Source organism: Aspergillus affinis (genome assembly GCF_023601865.1).
Source record: "Aspergillus affinis strain CMG 70 chromosome Unknown NODE_8_length_531634_cov_87_933514, whole genome shotgun sequence".
Taxonomy (NCBI): domain Eukaryota; kingdom Fungi; phylum Ascomycota; class Eurotiomycetes; order Eurotiales; family Aspergillaceae; genus Aspergillus; species Aspergillus affinis.
In genome coordinates, this window is record NW_026515789.1 from 500,753 (window position 1) to 515,043 (window position 14,291).

General features: G+C 48.4%; 1 protein-coding gene across 1 annotated transcript; it reads left to right on the forward strand.

Moving 5' to 3' along the window:
* Positions 1–12,230: 12,230 nt before the first annotated feature.
* Positions 12,231–13,250, forward strand: KD926_011129 (uncharacterized protein; the record flags this gene model as incomplete). Its single annotated transcript, XM_053096115.1, has 2 exons — positions 12,231–12,456; positions 12,544–13,250. 2 exons carry the CDS (start codon positions 12,231–12,233, stop codon positions 13,248–13,250), a joined length of 933 nt encoding a protein of 310 aa, XP_052959935.1.
* Positions 13,251–14,291: the final 1,041 nt, after the last annotated feature.

Sequence of the window (14,291 nt, forward strand, 5' to 3'; positions counted from 1 at the left end):
TACGGAATATTCTCTCCTCGACGGAGATTCCTCCCGATTCCTTTCCAGTAGTTGGGTAACGGATAGATGAGCCCGAGGACACCGCTTGTGTGGAAATAAAAAGCCACCACTCCGGGGGTAACTAAAGCAAATACTTGGTCCAACTCCGCCACAGCCCAGCTAACAGGGACGGACGGGGAAAATGAGGGAGAAGCTATGGCCAGAAAGTGGTTGTCCCTGGCCCATGGCAGCGTGAGCATCTTAGGTGTACTCAGTACATATACACCGTAAGGAGAGTCGCTAGTTCTAGCCACCGACGGCATCAGAACGTCGGATCCTCGTCACTAACTTGCGTTAGCCTTTTATTTTTTTTGTGGTTTTCGCCTCTTCGTCTTCCAATCTGGATTGAATGATCATCGTCGCAAGGAAAGGCTCTTACGCACCACCCACATAATAATATGATATCAACAGGGAAATGAATCCTACCTATCGCTATCGTGGACCCCCGGACTGGTCTGGAAAAAAGGAAATTTTACGGTACTCCGTACGGAGTAGTAGATTAACAGAAAAGTCCAGACAGGACAGCGACCATCAATCTGTCCCTGTTTCCGTCCAACCATATCATACTGTAGCTTGATTTAACTTTGATTGACGAGTCGTATCATATATCCGTTTGTGGTCCAGGAGGATAGTTTTATTCAGTGGGAATCTCCTCTCCGACATGTCCTCATTATTCTATTGGATACCATCTCAATAATATGCGTTTGTCTGTTTGTATATTTGCTTGTTTTTTCTCCTATACTTCGACAATCTGCTGCATCTGTCTGTTCGTATATATCGCCGTCATAATGAGGTTGAAAGCGATGGTTGGTGGTCACCCGCATAGGCGCCGTGGCCCGTTGCTTTTTTTTGCGTTTCGGTATTCCCTGGTGATCGACGCCAGCCCAATGTAACTGTAGGATTACACTACAGACGGACCCCTACGGCCGGGAATCAAATCGAATACCACGCTGCAAGAGAAAAGCAACACCAGGCCAAACAAAAAAAGAAAGAGGGACCCAAAATTGACGCAGATTCTGATTGCACAATGAAGTGATCCTCAGGACCCACATGCTGCTGACTCGGAAATAATCAAGGTAGCGACTGAGATTGAGAATAGGACGAGGAGTGGGCCGTGATAGGAATATCTTAATCAATTCACATCTTAGTAAGAGGTCGACTGGGGATTATTCGTCGATTAGATGGCCGTACGCCCGTACGGAGTCAGTCAGATCTGAGGCGAATTGGGGATTGTCGAGGAGCACTGGGTGACTGACATACGGAGTAGACAGGGAAGTGGCAAGGAAAGTGGACTACATGGCGATGGCTATGGCTATGCACTGTGCGATGCGCCAACCCCGGAGGATACGGAGTGCATATGGTAGGTAAACACTAAGACAGTAGTTACATACATTATGTAGCTAAGAGAGGCTGTTGAGTTCGACCCGGCCGATTGACTCCCTCCTCCGGTAAAAAATCGGGATTGGACCTGAGAGGAGTACATGCGCGCCTCAGGTCTGACTGACTGACTCTACTAACTCCACCGGGACGTGGGATGGGGATGGGGGAGAGTTGGATTGGCCCGGTGCCCGAGGGTCCTGGAGCAATAATGAGCTGCCAAAGCCATCAATTCCAAGGAACAAGCAAGCTCCGGCCAACTTTTGACCTAACTGTACAGTACGGAGTAGAGATATAGATTATAGGTTAGGGAGTAAGTTAGCGGATAGAGATCCCGGATACTCGATTTAGAAAATCCCCCAAAGCCTCTGTCGTCATAGGCCAGGAGACAGGGACAAAGACCTAAAAAAAAGTAAACGTGCTTTCCCGCCTAGTTAGTCCATCTATCTCAGACTATCGTTTGATAATGCCGGACATGACAACCAGATTGGTAGGACGATTGTCAACGGCAAAGGGCCCTCGCGTTCCGTCGGGGCAGTATCGCCGCGCCGAAACGGATTATTAAAAGATGACTGAGCGAGCAACTGACTCTGAGCCGGCCTTTCAGCCTGTGGCCTGTGGGTAATCTGCGTTTTAATCTATTGATGGGGCCCAGGAAATAGGGCGGAGATCCTTGGTTGGGAACTTGGGACTTGACATCGGCTACGGTCAGAATGACATGACTCGGCATTCGGGCTAACTCTGTTTTTTATTTGAGGTTGCTTTTTGGTTGATTTTCCTGATGGGTCCGCGCTCGTTCGTCCTATGAGGAGTTAACGGTGACTCCGAAATGAACTTCGGACGCTAGCAGGGGGTTAGCCTTTTTTCGGCCTCGTCGCGCTGCGGGGACAAAGGATAATCTATGTACTACTTGTCCTAGTCGTGACTATTTTCCCAGCATTCTGTTAGTGGTTGCCTGCGTCCCCTCTCTGCTCCCTCCATGTGGGAAATTCATTTCGTTGACTCGGGCCATGGGCATTTCACTTCCTCCGTATGCTGGTCGGAGGTGACTTCGAAAAAGAGGAGACAAAGCGACGAGTGTCAAGGAACGGACGGAAGAGCAGGATAGAAACAGGGATGCGCGAAATTACAATAATATGGATTATGATGCAGGTGACAATAAATGATCGGCCGGAAGGGGAGGCAAATCCTCCAGGAGTCATCCAAGCAGCATTCGATCCTCATTCCTTGCAATACGAATTCAGGAAAAAAGAGAAACCCACTGGTTGGAGGTCTCTTCTGCGGCGCAGATTAGCCATGTGAGAAATGGCATCATACTGACCCTTGCAAGTCTGCAGGGAACTATGATTGTAACTGCGATAGGGCAAATATTTTCCTAGCCCGTAAACTATGCCTGATTGGCTCCATGATGGACAGGGCAGCCTTAAGGGGTGGAAAATCAGCAAATCTGGGTTCAGTGGGTGTGGATATTCGAAGTCCGTGTCCGTTCCTAGGTACGATACGGGCGAGGATACGTATGTTAACTACGTATATCATATTTCCAAGAAGGAGGCTGGGAGGGAGCGCTAAGGTGCGCTGCGCTGCGGCCACTGCCACACCTGCGGGTGTACGGTGTATGAGTACGGTATTCATTTCCTGTACGGACGGACACACCAGATAACTATTTTATTTAATTTCATTTATTTACGGCCCCCCCTTTCCCTCCGTCGGTCTTAGTCCCGGCAAGAAAACACTAAACAGGCTTGACAGGAAGACGCTAGGATTAGTGCATCGGCTTTGGTGCCAAACTCGGGAAGGCCCGAACGATGCTGCAGGCGGAGCCGACGTCTGCCACGTGAAATAGCAAGGGTCCAGACTCCAGTTCAGACACTAGAGCTTTACCATCCCCATGCGGTTTAGATTGTCTGACGCCCGCTCCAGCAGTTCCCCTTCGCCTAAAACAGAAGGGGGGAATGTGGGTGCTTTTTTTCCACCTCCCCCCGTCTACGACCGCTTTGCCCCCCTCCCATTCCAAGGCTAGGTTTCCCAGTCTAAACCAAATACGGTACCCTTTTTTTTTTTTTTTTTTTTTTTTCAAGTTTCAAACCAGTCCAAACCCCGGAGGTTAAAGTAGGACACACTTCAGATGAGCGGCTATCTTAGCCCGGCAAAATTTATTTATTATTATTTATTCTATCTTTTGTAGAAAGGCGCCCGTCCTTTGATACACATCCCGTCCTCACTAGCGTTTTACCCCTGGCTGCCTGGCCGCCTCGACGTGATGTTCGTTCCCCACAAAACCCACCGCAAAGTTGCTCATGATGATCTGCGCCCACGCTTAACCAACGTGGCGGTCGCCTTGCTCTAGACAAATCGTCTGTCGTTTCATGTCTCTCGGTTGACCTTTGCGCCATGGTCTTATGGAGATATCTCACCCCAAGGACCACGCATTAATGATTAGTATAGCGGAGGAACTACTTACTCCGGACACACGTCCACGGCACGACAAAAGTAACTAACTATAAGCTACATGATACTGAGAGCCTGGCCCTGATGCGATCCAGAATCTGGATCTCTGTCCCAATCACAGCACGCGAATAACTAAGTCCGGGACTGTCCTGACACCTGTCAAATAGGCAATTCAAACCCGATCGGCTTTTCTGCCGCCATCTCGACATTACTCGATCCGTTCAGACCTTTCCTCCCTCTTATGAGTCCTTTTTGTTATATTACTTTTCCCTTGATTAGGTTTGGGATTTACGGTGTATGAGGATTATCCCGTAGTTCTCCGATAGTTGCTCTCTACGGTCGCACAGAGTAGCCCGGAGGCTTCACGTTGAGTTACATTGTAACCTGGGCGGCGACGCCTCTTGGGCCTTGAGAAGGCATCCAATCTGCAGACGCTGAAGATCCCGCCAGCCAACCGCTCCCATGTGTTTGTCACGCTTGCAAACGAGTAGTTATACGGTGTAGGATGATCGACTACAGCCTTTGTCGATTTTATCATAATCGAGGTTGCAAGGGGGTTAGCGAAGTTTCAAATAACTACGGGGCGATGAAAAAAATGAAATGAAATGAAATGAAGCGCGAAAAGTCAGAGTCAGAAAGAAGTAATCCAAACGGGAACTACGAATGAACAAACGAATGAACCAACGGATACGGAGTCGAGGGGTAGGTATGCGGTTGGCAGAAAGCAAAAAAGCAAAGAAAAGTCAAATGTTTAGGGAAGGCGGAAAGGCGCTACGATGATCGACTTGACTTGTTCATACCTCCTTGTCCGTATTCCCGTACCGCGTGGCTGACCCCCATTCCAGTCATCCACCCCTTCGCATGAATGGGAAGGGCACGGGCGGCATCAGTCAGTGGTGCCGAGCTGAAACTTGAAGATTTTTTGATCGACGCACCGTCAAGCTGACCAAGAGAGCGAGAGCGAGAGAAAAAGAGAGAGCCTAGAGCCTAAGCTAGCAGCTACTGTAACCCTTTCCTGGGGCCTGGAGGCTGAGCCTGTGACTTTCGTCGTTGGAGATGCCAATACAGACTGAACGCTGGATCCAAGTCACTTTTAGGCAAAATCCACGATTTTCAAACTCAATATGTGATGTCAAGGGTCCCGTGCTGATCGCCTCTCCAGTACCGCTCGTACCTTGGATATCAGAAAGTATGGCCGACGTGGCTCCCAATGGGGATAAATTCTACTTAACTCCGATCTGCAGGCGAAAATATGGGTTAAATGCCTGAATAGGCAGGTTGTGCTTAGTACGCAAGCACAGGGTTATGGGGGGAGGCGGAGAACCATTCATTGACAGGGTTTATAGGCAATAGTTTTGAAACATTGTCTCTTTTGAGTGTCTTTGACACTATCTTTGGTCGGAAGTCGGGACAATCCTCGATGAGCCGAGGAATATCATGTCGCATTGCGTACACGGTGTATTGACCACTGTCAAGGAACGGAGTCAGATTGTCCTAGCTAGAAACTACGGAGTAGATAGTCCGTTAGATACCCCCGTAAGCTAGTTGGCATCATCCGCAGATATTTGGCGATTCGCAGCTCAGCGTGTCAGTGCTCAAGTCGACTCCTCCACTTTGTCTCTCGCCTGTTGTTATTTTTAATTACTGCCAGGGGGTAAGGAGGGGAAAGGAGCTGAATAATGGTTCCCGGCGCTAAGCGGGTTGCAGTAGTTCACCCGGGACTATTTGGCGGTCAAAGCTGGGACGTTGGAAAGCGTTAGACGATCAGCGCACATCATTGTCAATCTTGATCAAGTTTATCTCGGAATCTTGCCGTGAAACCCTCAAACACGGAATACACCTTTTCCGCCCGCTCGCTTCTTGCCCCCTTTATGCTTTGTCATAAACCTGTAATCCACCTGGACGACTTGTTCATAACTGATGGGGGTGGGTTTATGAAATTATGAATTAATGAGCTAAGATTACCCATCTCGCGACCGTGAAAGACTGCCGTCTAGGACGTAATCCGTGGAGCTTCTCCCCTTCACAATCGATGGATCACTGAAGTCTAGAATTTCTGTTTGCTTCGAGTAGAGTAAGTAAGCATCCACGTCCGGACTTGTACGGAGATGACATTATTTGCTTGTTTGGCGCCGTGACTGCCTGCCTAGCTGGGCGCGTGTCCGAGAGACGGGCCACAGAAGAAAAAAAATAAAAATAAAAATAAAAAAACAAAAAAGACTCCTGCAATGCTTTGCCAATGGTCACACAGCAAGGCATGGGACTGGGCTCTTGGTGTAACAGTGAAGATGATGCGCTGTAGATCAACAGACTTACCCCTTTTTTTCATGCCTTCCCCTAAGAACAGGAGTTTGTGTCGTATCGCCTCGCGTGCGTGTGCACCGACCGACAAAAACGTCTATCTGCTTGTCTTTCCCTTTCAGGCGACACCTGAGACCAACGCTGCAGAACTGAGTTTGTCTTCTTTTTCCCCTTTCAGATCGAAAGTTAAGGTACACCGGGGCGACCCATCTGCCAGCTTACGGACTGTATAATTTTTTCTACTATTATTGCACGACTAAGCGAGAAGGAAAGTTTATCGCCTCGATTATAGTTGATGTTATCGCGAAGTCTAAAGCTGGGATGATTTTCGGTCGGTCGGTCGCGGCGTACGGAGTCGGACTTTGAGAAGGAGAGACAAGTCGGCAGTGTAAAAAGGCTAGATGGAACCTGGATTCGTATGCGCGCCCCATCTATTATTCGATAGACGAGGAGCGAGTACGAGGTTTCTAGGATTTTCCTCGGAGGCAACCAAGCCATCGTGGACTGCGGGTACGTAAGGAACGGAGAGTGGCCGTATGGGCTGCCATTTCTGGGTTTGCTCGTCGCCTGTCGGCTCCGTGCGGTTCTGGAATCTCAGTCATTCCAAGGTCCTTGATCGGTGATCACCCTTCGATCCGAGGATCAGCAAGGCCGAGATAGCGGAACCATCGTGGATCATGCGCTGACTGGATTCTTCAGCCAACCTGTTCCTGTTGTACATAACTATTGATTTTTTTTTTTTTTTTATGTTCTCCATTGATTTCTGTCATCCTTTTTGATGCTCATCTTTCTTACGTATTTAGTTTTCTATTTATGTGCTTACCGAGCAGGAATCATCGCCGTTTTTGTTTTTCCTCGACTGTTTTACCTAATCCGGTCATCGTCAACTTCTCGGAGAGAATCCTCCGTAGTCAGTCATTCCTTCTCTACTCCGTACCTCATCCGAAGTAGACGACGCCTGGGAATGTTTCATTTCCGACCATCCCCCTTCTCTTTGTAACAATGGCGGACTGACCTTGGTTCCATGGGTTTCTGATTCTGCCAACCATGCGGTGTCCCACCCGTAAAACACGGAGTACAGTAGTATAGCTCGCCAGTTCGTTCTAGGGTCGAATCCCGATAGTGATACCGACGGTCCCATCCCTACGATGGAATGGGGACGGGCGGAGGTTACAACGTGGCCTATGGGCCATGGCCCATTCATTCCCATGAACGGCTTCCCGTAATCCAGTTGCCTGGAATATATGAGGGCCCAGATTAAAGATCCCGTGGTTGACAATCTACTTTAATATACGCGAGTCGTGAGGGAAGGAGATGCGCTTCCCGATCCGGTATGAACCGATGGGGCGTCCTGGGAGTTGCTTCGAGCTTTCGCCGTCCCTGCCGACTCATCCGCTCCATTTGATTGGAGCTGCCGGCAAGCTCTTCGTTTCCACGAGACACTGGACTCTCGTCGCGGCCGTATGTCGTTTATTAAAGTTTGGTACGATTGGGTCGATGGATTATGGGATTCGAGGTGGTTTAATTAACTTGACTTGACTCGGACTCGTGCGGACTAGGGTAGGACTCCTGGTCTGCGTGTCTCTCTCTCTCTCTCTCTCTTAGTCGTCGGTCTGTGCTTGTTCGAGAATGAATGAAAAGGATGAGATTATTGAGAGATGGATTGACGGAATGCTCGGCGGCTAACCCGATCGGACGTACCTCGGCAAAATCTGAGTCCTCCGTGCGTTGTAAGGGGGTTGGTGATGCAGATGGTTTTGTCTCGCATCGTTGTCCTCCCATCGTTTCTACACTATTGCCTGATGTACTCTATATATGGAAGCAGCTAGATGTGATGGCGCTGCTGCTCACAACGGGAGCATTGCCGTATTTGATCGCCAGCTTGCTGCGGTGTTGCACAGGACTTGAGGACCATGTGGTAATCAGCTTTGCGGCGGAGGGGCCCGTCGCTAGTGAACAGCGCGATGATCATGCGGGATCGCGAAAAATAAAAAGTTTTTTTTTTTTCCACCTAATTTATTATTCTTTCTTTCTTTATTTTTTTAATTCAAAGACAAGATCGTTAAAACGTCTAAGACAAGTTAGACAACACACTCCGTAAAACAACATCCACCGCGATTTCCTGACGTTTTACGACTCATGGGTTAATTAATGAAATTGTTTCCAGAACCTACGGAGTACGGATGTTCTGGTGATCATCCAGTAGTAGTCCCACCTCGTCTCCATAACCCTTTCGGATTCTTAGCGAGCGTCCATCCCGGCCGAGGTATCTCGTGGCTACCAAGGAACCCGCTCAAAAAAGCCAAGCCAATCAACCCAAGGAATTTCTACGGAGTACGTCTAGGGCCTAGGTGTCGACTGTTAGACGGTGTCGAATCCCGCAGCTGTCTCGGACACGGACTTTGACGGTCGATCCCAATGGAAGGGAAATTGGGAGCGTATCCTCTGTTAATGAACTGGGACGAGGGTACCTGTCTGTGGGGATTGACATCCTTGGTTATGGGATTTTCACCCATCGGCTATGTACCGTGTACCTGGTTGCCTTCTTTTTTAGGGATTAGTTTCATAGATCCGTTGGTCTAGACATCTGGGACGGAGAAGGGGGTGGTGCTCAGTACGGACTCTGAATACGGAGTGTATACTTCGCATTCAGCAGGGCGGTGTTTGGCAAAATAGAAGAGAAGAAAAAAGGCAAAAAGGCAAGATCGACGTCATCATGATGACCCGTCAAGTCCGCCAGGTACGGGCATCGTCCGATCAATCCAGGCGGATCGTCGAGTCTGTGTGATGAGCAATCCACCCGAACGCAAAAGCGCTGCGGTATGGACTTGCTCTCGCTGGACTGCGTCACAGTCCGAATCTCCGGTCCTGCATCATGAAAGAAAACCCCATGAGAAAATAAAATAAATTAAGAAAAGAAAAATAATAATAATAAGACGCAAAGACCAAGCAAGGACAAGACACAAATAACCTTGGCTAGAATAGCCGCTTACTAGGGGCTTATTCATTCACCTGTCTCTCTCCCCCCTTTAGCGCCGTCGTTTTTTAAAGTTTCCCTAATACTCTGGTTGGCTGTCAACGCCACGATAATCTCCGGTTCCTTCACGCCACTAAAATCCCTTGGCCCCCAAGCGAAAGGTCAAAGGATGCAAAAAGGATGGAAATCGTTCACAGATTTCCCTTCCTGGACTCGGAGCCTAGATCTGATTCGGGTTGGCGCCAGTCACGGCAGGAGGTGCCATTCCACGCATCGTACCGCTCCTCCGTCATCCGGCCCCAAGGGCTTGGTTGACAATAGAATGCACGTAGTCATTTCCCATCCCAGAAGGGAGCTGTCGACTATTGGTTTTGCTTTTTTTTTTTTTTTTTTTTTTTTTAAATGGCCTGTTAATGCTAAGCATCGTCCCTCTTGCTGGCCCCCTCCCTCCCCTTCGTCTGTGATCGGTGATCATCCCCCGGAGGGCGAAAGGGCGAAAGGAATCTTCGATTATCTTGGCCTTAATTTCGCTGAAGAGTTTCTTATGGGGTTGGTTTTCTTCTAAGTAGGTAACTAAGGCCGGACCGAGGTACATACATAGTACATTTATGACCCCCAACCAACAGAACGGAGTACTACGTAGTTCGGTAGGACTATCAAACAAAGAAAAAAGGGGGGAAGGGACGAGGAGGTTGGTGACGGATATGCAAATGGACTGGGAACTGAACAGGGAAGACAACGCATGGAAAGCCGAACAAGTGATCTGAGCAATCCCGACACTGTGGAAAGAGGTTGCCTCCAAGGGCAAGCACAGTGCAACGGTACCACCGTACCACCTTAGTTGCAGCAACTACTTTACTACGCCGAGGTCTTTTCCGTCCTGGCAGCCTTTCGCTGTGCGTTCAGTGCTCACCGAGGGATCTACAAGGGAAATAATCCTTGGTGGGAGGAAAGGGTAGAAAACATGAGATCAGGCTCTCAGTCAGTAACAGCGTGATCGTGCGGCAACGATCAGCCGTTTATGGGGCATGGGATCGTTGTGACAGGTAAAACCTGAGGGACGGAGCCTGATCCACCCGAGACGATCGCTGGTGAGAAAGGGCCATTTCGGTCAGAGTCCAGGATTGGGAAATCATGATGATGATAGTTATTTTAAATTAATTTATATGATATAGGATGATATTCTACGGTAATCATCTAATATACTCCGTACCCTAGTATGAAAAAGGGTTGGGGTAACAGAGAAAACAATAATAATAAAAAAAGTAAAAACGGACTCGGAGGATGGGTAACGTAACGACCCATTTAAATACAGCATAGGTGGGATACGTTGCCATGGAATGGGATCATTGGAGCGAGAGCGAGCGAGAGATTCAGAGAGAGAAATGGGAGGGAGGCACAGTCATGTCCCCATGATTAATGATGATCGATGATTGACTGTCTCCCGGCGCATGATGGAGGAGGAAAGGTGTCCGTGGATCTGCACTAGCGCCAGACTTGCTGTAGCCGAGCCCCGAAAGTACCGTTGTCCACCGGCCGATCTGTGTACGACGCGGTTACGTACACTTACCGCGTGGTGTATCATCTATCCCCTTCTATCTTGGTTCCCAGGGAGGGCTAGACAGGGAAGATTCCTGATCCTCAGAACGCTCGTTTTGAGGAATTTGGGGAATTACCCGTTTGGGGAAATAGTCGCCCTTGGCTTGGATTTGGAAGGATTGGATTGGATTTGAGGGGGCCGTTGGTATTCCTGTGGGAGTTTCCAGTCCATCCTGAGACTTCCATAGTTCGTGGGCCAAACCATAAAATCATCCCAAATTCAAGAGAAGGAAGCAGGCGACGTAGGAGAGGAGGGGGAGAAGGAGAAGGAATGATTCTGACTAACCCGGCTCCATTCGAACCATTCGCCAGGGCGTCGTGGTTTCTGGGGCGGGCGGAGAGACACGTTTTTTTAGCTCTCGTCGAGCCTACCCAAAACAATACCTACTAATGGCAAATCATCCTAGCTCCGTTCCATACGGAGAGATACCGTACCATACCCAAAGCGCTAAAAATAAAAATAAAAAAAAAAGCGAAATGGAAAAAAATAAATTAACCATAAATTAAACGACGAAAATAATTGAATAAAAAAAAAGAAAGACATCGCGTGTACGGAGTCCCAGGCCGCTGGTCATTAATTAAGCTTTGGAACGGAGGTATCAGCCCTTTGTCGAAGCGAATCGAGAAAGTGGCCACTGCGGGCTCGGGATAATTCATTATTCATTACAGGTATCGTATTTTGCCGGGATGTTTGGCATCAATCGACAGCGTCCCTGGATTTGTTCGACCTCCATTGCAGGAAAAATTGCTATAGGGTAGATCATGACAAAGAGAAGTGGGAGGTGTGTCCAAAAATCAGGTGTAAAAAAAACCCCCTGCCGGTCTGGTTCAAGGGGCAAAGAGAAGAAAACCAGGAAGGAGGATCGGGAGACTCCCGTCATTCTGCTGTTCGGCTCTATACCTATCAGGTTAACCTCCGCGCATCTCCTCGTTTACGACGACGGAGTATACCCGCCAGGCTATAATTAACATTAGGATCGATCCTCCTTTTTTTTTTTTTTAAAAAAAAAAAAAAAAATTAAAAAAATTTAATTAATTAATAGGGATTATTATTACTACTCGCAAAAAAAGAAAATTAAGAAATCCATCCCATCATCATCATCCGCTTTTTTATTTCTTTTCTTTTAATTGTTATTTCATTTTCGAAAATAATTATCATTATTCCCTGCTCCCCACCTGGCCCAGCAAATCCTCCCTCGTCGTTCTTTGTCTATAAACCCCGTTCTTTCCTTCCCCCCTGTTCCCATTCTCCCACCCCCACTTGTACCTTAACGTGAATGTGGATTCGGATTGGGTCTTGAAATTGCCTGTTCGCCATCTGCCCTACCTAATCTCATATATGGTTCGCCCATAGCCACTTAATATATCTATCTCTGGCCTCACCTCTTCTCTCTACTTTTTTTTTTCTTTCCCTATCTCCAATCTTTCTACTCAACCAACCTCCAACCACCACCTTTACTCTACCTCTCCCACCTCGACATCTGACATCATGGATCTCGCAAGCCTCATTACTCCGGGTCCCGATCCCCTCTACAAGCCCCGGGCGTCGTACAGCCCTGTTGCTGCGGGCTCATACTTCCCATCGGTCCCGAAATCGTATTCGCGCACACCGCAGCCGCCCCTCTCCCCGCCAGTGGACGATGTCCCCAAATGCTCTCTTCCTTCCATCTCCTCTCTCCTGGAAGGTGCCGAAGGTGCCGCAATGCACGCAGCCAGTATGTATATCCAATCTTGCAATGCGCAAACTAGAGCGCACTGTAAGTCCTACCATTAAATACTCACTAACGACACCCTCTATACAGAGCGCCAAAGAACTACCCCGCCATTGCACGGGGAGGCAGAAATCCGGTCTCAGGCTAAAGTCCGCGAGACCTTCGCTCCCAGCGGACCTCACACCAACATGCCGCCCACTCCGCCGTTGCGACCTGGCTCAGGTTTCCACAGCAATGGCCACTCTCCGTCCGTATCTTCTGTCTCGGCCATCAAGACGGAATCCTACCCCCCGACGCAAATGAGCTTGCCTAGTCCCACGGACCGGTCCTCGATCTCGAGCCAGGGCTCCGTTCAGCATGCTCCTTATGTTTCCCCCGCTCCCAGCGTGGCTTCCTACTCGTCTCCCATCGACCCGCCTGCCTCGTCCGCTGTATACTACCAAAGACCCAGATCGTCGGGTTACCAGAGCGCGCCCGCGCAAGCTGCTCCTCTGCCGTCTTCCTCGACTCAACAAATGATCCCTCAGGTCGCCAACGCCTGGCAACATCATCACTACTTCCCCCCTTCCACCGCCGGAGCGTTCCAGCAGAACCATGACCGATACATCTGTCGCACCTGCCACAAGGCCTTCTCCCGTCCTTCCAGCCTCCGCATTCACTCTCACAGCCACACCGGCGAGAAGCCCTTCCGTTGCACTCACGCAGGATGCGGCAAGGCCTTCAGTGTACGGAGTAACATGAAGCGTCACGAACGGGGCTGCCACACCGGTCGACCAGTCGCTACCGCCATGGTCTAACTTGCCTCGCGGAACGCAACTTCCAAACAAACCAAAAAAACAAAAACACCCAAAAATAAAAGAAAGAAAGGAACAGAAAAACCCACACATTGATATAAAATCCTGCAAATCCACCCAGCGACTTCCTGCTCTACTTTGATTTGTTTTGATGATACCCTCTTGTTCATGTTTTCATTTCCTGGTTTTGTTTCTTGTTTCATATCCCCTGCTACTTTTATCACAGGTGGATAAGGTGTCTCGGGGAACTAAACATGGATTGATTTCTTCATTTCATCTTCTCTTCGTGTGTACATTTGATTGAAACTTTTATTTTTTTTTTTCTTGTGGAAAAGGGAGCAGAGGCGTCGCTGGAAAGAAGAAAGAGGCTGGCCTGGGAAAGAACTATAAAGAGGGATAGAAAGACATGGGCATGCATTTCGGAGTCCTGTGTTTTATTCCCTCTGGTTTGTCCCATATGAGCTTGCTTTTATTTTTTCATTTTTTTCATTTTCTTATTTCCTTTGTGTCATTCATTTCCTTTGTCTTAACATTGATGATGTGATATGACTATCTAGCATTATTAGAAGAAACTTGTATTTCTTACGATCTCAAATCTTGTGCATGTGTAGATCATTGCGTCTGTCTTTGCTGTCTTTAGAAGTACTTTCCCTATCAGCATGGGACTCTATTCAGCCTTAGAAAAAGTAAACACCTTGATTTACTCGTTTTAATCTAGTCCAGGAAATGAAGTAACGCTTCTCTTAGCCCTACTCTTGTTTATCTTGATACAACCTATTATACAGGATCCATGCCCAACCCAACCCCTCTTCATAGAAAACCCATTCTTCGAAACTTACTTCACACAGCCACATCATCCTATACCCAAAGATCAAGAAACGACCCCCTGTCGCCCCTCGTTCCACAGAACAGCGAAACACTTCAATTCCTAGGTCACCAGACAGTCAGTGCCTGAATCACTTAACTCCGCCTCCCCCCGACCACAACAATAAGACTGCCAAACAAACAAAAAAAAAAGGTTAAGCAAATCTAATTTTTTAGCTT